This window comes from Salvelinus sp. IW2-2015, linkage group LG13, assembly GCF_002910315.2.
Source record: "Salvelinus sp. IW2-2015 linkage group LG13, ASM291031v2, whole genome shotgun sequence".
Lineage (NCBI taxonomy): Eukaryota > Metazoa > Chordata > Actinopteri > Salmoniformes > Salmonidae > Salvelinus > Salvelinus sp. IW2-2015.
This window is the reverse complement of record NC_036853.1, coordinates 41320840-41329708: the sequence shown is the minus strand read 5'-3', so window position 1 is coordinate 41329708 and position 8869 is coordinate 41320840. Positions and strand designations below refer to the sequence as shown.

The 8869-nt window shown below is 41.4% G+C and overlaps 1 protein-coding gene across 2 annotated transcripts; it reads right to left on the bottom strand.

Moving 5' to 3' along the window:
• Positions 1 to 4112: 4112 nt before the first annotated feature.
• On the bottom strand, positions 4113 to 6874 carry LOC111971487 (transmembrane protein 11, mitochondrial). Of its 2 annotated transcripts, none has more exons than XM_023998285.2 (2): positions 6790 to 6874; positions 4113 to 4663 (listed from the first exon to the last, which is right to left on the bottom strand). In XM_023998285.2, exon 2 carries the CDS (start codon positions 4654 to 4656, stop codon positions 4147 to 4149), a length of 510 nt encoding a protein of 169 aa, XP_023854053.1. In that variant the 5' UTR covers positions 4657 to 4663; positions 6790 to 6874; the 3' UTR covers positions 4113 to 4146. The 2 variants fall into 2 exon arrangements, with proteins under 2 accessions (XP_023854053.1, XP_023854052.1); XM_023998284.2 differs by lacking the exon at positions 6790 to 6874 and adding an exon at positions 6081 to 6188.
• Between the last annotated feature and the right edge of the window lie 1995 nt (positions 6875 to 8869).

The following is an 8869-nucleotide window of genomic DNA, read 5'->3' as shown; positions in this document are numbered from 1 at the left end:
GGGGTGAGAACCAATTAGCCTCCTAGGTTTTGTACTTAAGTCAATGTACCTAGAGGACAGAAACTAGCTGCCCTCCGGCTACACCATATCCTACAAAGTGCTGCTGAGGCTATTGTAGAACTTAATTTGCAAAACAGTGCGTTTTAATCAGTTATTTGGTGAAATATATTTAGTATAGTTTTATCTAAAAAGGATAACTTTAATGTTTCCCTATTTTTATGAAATTCAGTGAGGAGGATGGTCCTCCACTGATTCGGCGTACAACGCATTTCTCATCCCAGGTTTGAGGTACGTTTTCCGCCGGCTCCTCAATGTCTTAGGGCATTTTCACATTAAATGTGTACCCCGTTTCGATTACCTGGAGCATTTGTGAGAATTCTACACAATACGTTTTGCTTTCACAAGACTTAAACAGTTTGAGTGCGATTAGCAAAACACACATTCTACATCATGTTATGGAGCTAGCTTGTTAACACATGCAAAAAAGTTCCACGCGACTCGCGCTGCCGTGTTACAATACCTGGTACTCTGGTCCTGAATCTTGCACCCGCTACTCACGCAGGTCCAGGATTCGTTTCAGCCTGAGTTCGTTTGCATTTCACACATGCTTTATAGCGCGAATCAACACTAGTGCAGCTGTAAGCAAGCGGATCTGCTGGCTAAATAGAAACAAGCACACATTAACAAGTGACAGCTGCTGTTATGCTCCCGACCGTATACAATGACAGTTTGGTCTTCTAGCTAGTTTACTTTGCAACAAGGCAGAACCCTCACATTAAATACAGAAGAATCAGTCACTAGCTACATCAGTTGCTAAATTATTTAAATATTTCACAACCAAGCCACCATACTAAAATATGAGCCTAGCTAGTACTGCAGCTAATGACAGATGGCTAATAATAAGCTCAACATGACTAACCAAAGTGCAGCAAATATATGTCGCTATGCCGAATGACTTGACACACCTGAACCTGACACCTGTCCGTCGGAATCGTCATCAACATACAAAGGTTTATTATGATAATATTTGATAGTAATCTTTGAGATCCAAACACCGACTGTAGAAAGTAACCCGGAAGCAGCTAAGAAAGTTTAATTCCAGCCAATCAGTTTTCTGAAATTGGCAGGGTTTCTGCCAATTCCTGCCAATCACGTATAGGCTGTCCAACAGTGGGTGAGCATTATTTCTAACCCGGGTTATCCCATTTTTTAACAGGTGGAAACAGGTTGTATTCCTTTAGTTTACAATAGTTTAAACTCCACACATATTATATCTGTCACAGTCACRCCAAAGCGTCACCAAAGATGATGGATATACTGACAAGATACAGATCTCTCCGCCCTAACAATGGTAGTCGTTATCCACGAAACGGAACAGCAGGCTGTCCTTTCTCATTATACATCTCATTATTGTAATCCTGTTTTGAATATTCAATGAGGGTTATTGACGTCAACCGCCTGTATGCTACTACTAGGCTCATGTCATGAATATGCGTAGCCATCTCAGACAACGCTGAGAAAAGAAACACTTTATATCTAAGTTGCCGGGAAGTCACGTTTACTACTTATATCAGTACACTAGTAACAACTTAAGCATTAAGAAACTTCTATTTGATCAAATAAGCCATTCATATTTCTGTTGACCAATTTGACACTCATTGACCTCCATACAAAAACTCATTGCTTGGTGTGCGAAACAAAAATACGCCACCTGCTGGAGGGAGACAGATTTTCCACAGACATGGGCCTCTTTTCTCTGGTATCACACGATTCTCAACTGATGTCGACTCTCAAATTCATATCAAGATGATCCAAAGCTGGAGGTAATAATATAGCACAATTACTGTACATTTTGTAAGTATTTTAACTGCAGGCCCAACAAAGACATTGTTCATGGATGGGCATTGTTTAGTTTGTATAATATCTTGCAAAGCAGAAATGTGAAAGAAAACACAGGCAAACGGGGTATGTTGCCCTGTACTGATGATAGCCAAATACTTGGTCGGCTGGTTACATTTACAATGCAGTCATAATCAACACTTGCAAACCATTTCAAGCGTTGCAAACCATTTCAAGCGTTGCAAAGAATGACAATCAGGCCCCCATCAAGCTGCAAAACCTGACAATTTCAAATAATAAATACAATTGGTTAGAAACAATACAAATTAATATGGCTCTCTCATTGAAATTTCCAAAGGCCTACAACAGCTTATTAATTTACTAGTGAGACATTTAGAAAAAAWAATAATAATTTAAACTACGAATTACCATTTTCTTGTAACCCGGCCAAATCGAGTTACATGTATTTTACATCGCAAACGACCTGATTTTAATATTAAAAAACACCACAAGACTACTGGCATCATTTGGGAATCAGATCCATATACACCGAGCATCCTCAAATGGCAGCTTCATTAAATAGTACCCGCAAAACACCACTCTCAACGTCAACAGTGAAGAGGCGACTCAGGGATGCTGGCCTTCTAGGCAGTAAAAAAAAGGTAATATCTCAGACTGGCCAATAAAAAGAAACGATTAAGATGGGCAAAAGAACACAGACACTGGGCAGAGGAACTCTGCCTAGAAGGCCAGCATCCCGGAGTCGCCTCTTCACTGTTGACGTTGAGACTGGTGTTTTGCGGGTACTATTTAATGAAGCTGCCAGTTGAGGACTTGTGAGGCATCTGTTTCTCAAACTAGACACTAATGTACTTGTCCTCTTGCTCAGTTGTGCACTGGGGCCTCCCACTCTTTCTATTCTGGTTAGAGACAGTTTGCGCTGTTCTGTGAAGGTACAGTGTTGTACGAGATCTTCAGTTTCTTGGCAATTTCTCGCATGGAATAGCCTTCAAGACTAGACTGATGAGTTTCAGAAGACAGTCCTTTGTTTCTGGCCATTTTGAGCCTGTAATCAAACCCACAAATGCTGATGCTCCAGATACTCCAACTAGTCTTAAGGCCAGTTTTATTGCTCCTTTAATCAGAACAGTTTTCAGCTGTGCTAACATAATTGCAAAAGGGTTTTCTAATGATCAATTAGCCTTTTAAAATGACAGCTAATTCAAGTTTAACACATGCCGTCGGAACACAGGAGTGATGGTTGCTGATAAATGGGCCTCTGTACGCCTATGTAGATATTCCAGAAAAGAAATCTGCTGTTTACAGCTACAATAGTCTACACTGTATTTCTGATCAATTTGATGTTATTTTAAAGGACAAAATTGTTTTGCTTTTCTTTCAAAACAAGGACATTTCTAAGTGACCTCAAACTTTTGAATGGTAGTGTATATGTTCCTTACATACACAACCCACTCCTACACTCACAGCAAGTCCCCATTAAGTGTAACAATCCCACAAAGAACTCCATTTGGACAGGCTTTTTACCAATGACTGCATGTGTGTAAAGGACAAGACAGAACAACACGATGGTGGCGATTCAACATGTAGAATAGTTGAGAAATGAATAAAGGCAATAGGACTTGCTGCGCATGGCTGCATTTGTGTTGGTCTGTCTTGTCCTTAACAACTTTGACTGGTGAGGGATGACCAAACAAGTATGTTTAAAGGTCTTGACTTTGTCTTTGTTCCAAAGAGTGACTAAACCTAGAAAGACAAAAATCTGAAAACAAAGATAGTCGCCTTTGTGATTCAAGACATGGTGTAGAATTTGTTTAATGAAAAAGAAAATACAGAAAGGAGAGTTTGAAATATCCTAATGTTTAATGAAAGGGTGACGTACTGATCAGCAAGAAAGGGGTACAGTAAAACTACAAGGAATAGACAAATGTTGGTAATACTTAAGTCTGTCCATTTCAACTGCAACACGATTCAGTCTATTTATTTTTACTTAGCTACCATTGTGCACTAACTTAGTGTATTGTGGGATACAGGGACAGGGAAGAGGCACAAGGGTTCCATATGGATAAGTGCACTGGTGATGTCACTTACAAGTAAAGAAAATGAGAAGGTAAAAATAATTCCTTCTAGATTTAACTATATCCCTCTGATCCATCAAACAGCCCAAAATTAAGCGCCCGCTCAAGTGGGGTGGGGGGGTTAGGGGCAAACCCTCAACTGTGCTCATGGCTTCCACTTGGTGGATTCTTTTCCCGTTATATATATTCTTAAAACCTCTTCCGAGTGTGCTCATACCGCGTAGAGTTCGTAGATCTTCTTGGCGCAGTAGGCCAGGGCGGCCAGCGCTATCGTGTTGTGGAGTCTCTTTCTGTGGATGTCGTCCCTGCGCACCAGCACCACTGGCGTGGAGGAGGTGAGTGTGTGCAGGGGCAGCCGCGAGAGTTTTTGGCTGTTGTACTCCACCTGGTACTTGCAGCAGGGATCGAACTGCCAGGAGATTCCATAGAGGGTGGAGCATGCCACGCTGAGGGCACCAGTGGGCAGTGCTACGTAGCGCGAGTACTCGGGCGGTAGCGAGAGCGGCGTCAGGAGGCAGGCGGTACCTGACAGCACGGCCATCTTGTGCAGGCAGTTGCCCACGGCGATCCAGCGGGCCGTCTCATCGCCAATGCGCGTGGGCTCGATCACAATGTACTTGTACTGTGACTCCAGTGCCTGCTCCAGCTCGTACTCAAACTGGTCCTGCGCGTTTTCCCCGTTGTAGATCTCATGAACGATGTAGCAGTCCGTTGCCGCCATCACTCCCCTGTGCACAGAGAGAGATTATAATAAATAGTAAGTAGATGGAAAAGATCATTATTTTCCAAGCTTCATAGCAATTGTGCAGCTTCGGGGCCTAAGGCAAGTGGTTGCACCATTTTTTAAACGATGTAGAGATCTATATATTGCCTAGCTCCCTTATCCTACCTCATTTGCACATGCTGTATATAGATTTTTCTACTGTATTATTGATTGTATGTTTGTTTATTCCATGTGTAACTCTGTGTTGTATGTGTCGAACTGCTTTGCTTTATCTTGGCCAGGTTGCAGTTGCAAATGAGAACTTGTTCTCAACTAGCCTACCTGGTTAAATAAAGGTGAAATAAAATATAAAAGATGAATACCACTTGTGAAGAAATAAGGGGAACTACTTTTTAAAATTGACAGCCCATGACCTTGATATCAGATTACACAACAACTTTTTTCAGCACAATGTATGGTAAAAACAAGACACTTGTGTGTTACTTGTGCATGTTTGACATAAATAAGAGCTGTTGAATCAAAGGGAAAGTAGGGTATTTTCTCGCGTTTAAAATTCTCAGAGTTCACTCACTAGGCATCAGTCACTGTCAAATTGCCTGTTAGTAATAAGCTATGGTATTAATGTTAACGTAGCTATGGGCAATAAACAATATGCGGGAGAAAACAAATGCAGCTATAACAAGTGGAAATAACACACGTGTAAAACTCGAATCCTTCACTTTGCAAACATTATGCCCCGCGCAAGAGTGCTAACTAGCTCCTAACAAGGTTCACACGGTTAGCTAAATAAGCCTGCGTTCGTAAATTCACCCTGGCTGAGCACACTCTGAGTCAGTCTGACACGCCAGAGCGAATTCTGAAAGCACCCGTCAAGTAGCTAACTACTGTTAGCTGGCTAACGTAAACAAAACTCTGGGTTAGCGAACATGTTGATCATTCACAACTGTTTAAACAATTCCAGTAACAGCTATATTAGTTGTTGTGCTGTATTGGACGCAGCTTGGCACAACGTCAGGTCATAACGTTACATTGGTTAACTCCACCGCTGTTTGGAAGCTTGTTGCTCTGAAAACTAACGTTAGCTAATACGTAAATTGCAAGCGGTGAGTAAACGTTGTTATACGACCGACATATTTGATATGAGCTAGTATATCTACTTTGTAACGTTACGGCATGTTTTCACACTATTTTAGTTGGGCGGCTAACCTATCCAGAACTTGATTTTGAAGCTTTGATGAACAGGCTAGCAAACATGCTAATCAAAACATCACATGAGCAGTTATGGAGGAAGCAATTCGGGAAAGTGACAGCTGCATTCAGCTTTTAAAAGCCATATGTTGGAATAGTGAATGTGTGGCGTATCATAACATAGACCTTGGACACAAATAGTCGTGATATGGCAATGATTGAGTATAACTGACCTCTCCCTGTTGACTTGGACACCGCGCCTCCTTCCCAACGACGCCATCTTGGAGAACCAACACACGACTGCTGTCGACGCAGTGCAAGCTAGGATATGTAGTGTAGGCTATACTTGCAATACACTGCGAGGACGACTTCATGTACTTTGTCGTACTACATTTTCCATAATTAATTTAATGCATGTAGGATGTACCACTCATTATTTACACCGTGCAAATGTAGAGGTCAGTTTAATTTACACTAGTACCTTTTGGCATAAACTGTAATGCAAAATGTGCTCAACACAAATGCGGTAAATGCTGCATACACAAATCATGTTCATGTCTTGTAACAGTTGGGAGATGACCAATCGCAAACAAGGACAACACTATGGGACTCGAGTAGGACAAACCATTCTATAGCCAGGTTGCGCTGCAGGTAAATTATTCCACTTGCTAATTCCCCTTACGGGCTACACTCAGGTAGCCAAGTGGTTAGAGCGTTGGCCCTGTAACCGAAAGTTTGCTGGATCGAATTCCCGAGCTGACAAGGTAAACATCTGTCGTTCTGCCCCCTGAACAAGGCAGTTAACCCACTGTTCCCCGGTAGACCGTCATTGTAAATAAGAATTTGTTCTTAATAACGGACTTGCCTAGTTAAAATTAAAAAAATAAAACACTCAAGCTTCATTGCAACTGACTGTCACACTGAAGTGGGTGTGATATTTACCTGCCTCGGGTTGGTATACTCGCCCATATTGTGTCCTGTCCTCTATCCAAGCTTCTCTAGTGAGTTGATCTCTGGTTTAAATCGCACACATGGTGTAGAACTCTACACTTGGAAGTGTGTTGTAACCAAGCCAGTGTAAACCAAGGTAACATGTGCAATTCTTTAGCCTACTCCCTGCCTCCCTCTCCAATAGATTGATTTAATAAAGTGCACCTTTAAAATGTAATCACCTTGGTATTCTGCAGCTCAGAGGTGAAGTATACTAGGAAACGTTAAATGTATAAGGCACTTCTAAATGATTGTAAATCAACATTTCAATTATTAGCTAGTTTAAAATAAGATGGACATAGAAAATAATATCAGACAGTCTGCAGACTTTATACCCATCTCTGTCAGACAGTAGACCTACAGAGCCAACCTCTGAAGACTGTCATCAGTTTTACAGCCTACCTGACCAGTATACATTCAGTCACCTAGCAAATAGTATATCTCACCTAGGTCAAAGCCAGAGAATCCCTACTGCAGTTTAAGATACTCAGCAAATAAAAAATACAAAGGGTAAAACCTGTCACTTGATATTGGAATTTTGTTTTCTGCTTTCTTAAGCCATGCTTGTAAACTGTATAGACAAAATGTCACACAAGATTTGAACTGTAGTAGAACAGCCCTGAATTAGTGCTTTTATAGACAGTAGAAGATCACCCCCACTGTCAATGAAGGTTCTATGGCAATGTCTCATGTCAGATAGCAAAGCAGCTTTCTGTACAGTAACATTTTAAGGTGAGATGTAGGCCTACTGAGGAGTGGTTGTCCTGATGAACATGGGGACAGTCTTAGGCAGCATAGCAGGAATAGAGGGAAGCACCTCACTAGCCCAGAACAGGCTGACTGCATGTAGGGGATATAGCCCACAAGTTGATGGTCTAAAGTAAACCAGGTGTGGCCAACCCTCCACCCCCCCCCCCATGGAGTGCTATTGGATGTGCACACTATTGCGCCAACCCTGCTCTAACACACCTGACTCAGCTAATCAAGGTCCTGATGAACAGCTGTTTTTGGTCTTTCCGGTTTTGACGAGAGGACAAACATTGAAACTAAAGACCTGACTGATCAGGGTTGCATTTCACTCCAGAAAGCTGTTCCCTTCCTTCTGCCAATTCCCTGTAATATATGGAGCTGTTTGCACTTCCTACGCCTTCCACTAGATGTCAACAGTCGGTAGAACGTTGAATGAAGTTTATACTGTGTTGTGGGGCCGGATGAGAGGGGAATGAGTCAGTGGTCTGGCAGATTTCCAGTTCCTGGTCATGCGCTTTCCTCATGATATCGCCTTGCGTTCCATAACTTCTACAGACATGAAGGAATGCTCCGGTTGGAACGTTATTGGAAATATATGATAACATCATCCTGAAGATTGATTCTCTACTTACTTTGACCAGTTTATTCGACTTGTAATATAACCTTTTGAAGTTTTCGGCCGACGTTTGCCTGCATCTGTGCGAGCGTTTGGACACGTGTACTACACATGCTAGCAAAAGTAGCTACTTGGACATAAGTAATGGACATTATCGAACAAAATAACGATTTATTGTGGAACTAGGATTCCTTGGAGTGCATTCTGATGAAGATGATCAAAGGTAAGGGAATATTTATGATGTAATTTCGTATTTCTGTTGACTCCAACATGGCGGAGAAATGTTGTTAAATCTAAGCGCCGTCTCAGATTATTGCATGGTGTGCTTTTTCCTTAAAGTTTTTTTGAAATCTGACACAGCGGTTGCATTAAGAACAAGTGTATCTTTAATTCTATGTAAAACATGTATCTTTCATTAAAGTTTATGATGAGTATTTCTGTTATTTGACGTGGCTCTCTGCAATTTCTCCAAACATTTTGGAGGCATTTCGGAACATGGCGCCAATGTAAACCCATATTTGTGGATATAAAAATGCACATTATCGAACAAAACATAAATGTATTGTGTAACATGATGTGCTATGAGTGTCATCTGATCAAGATCATCAAAGGTTAGTGATTAATTTTATCTCTTTCTGCTTTTTGTAACTACTATCTTTTGCTGGG

Excerpts from the sequence above, each read along its gene's own strand:
- LOC111971487 (XM_023998284.2), bottom strand. The coding sequence starts at position 6,127 with ATGGCGTCGTTGGGAAGGAGGCGCGGTGTCCAAGTCAACAGGGAGAG. Across the intron at positions 4,664-6,080 it reads GTCCAAGTCAACAGGGAGAG|GGGAGTGATGGCGGCAACGG; the intron begins GTCAGTTATACT and ends CTCTGTGCACAG.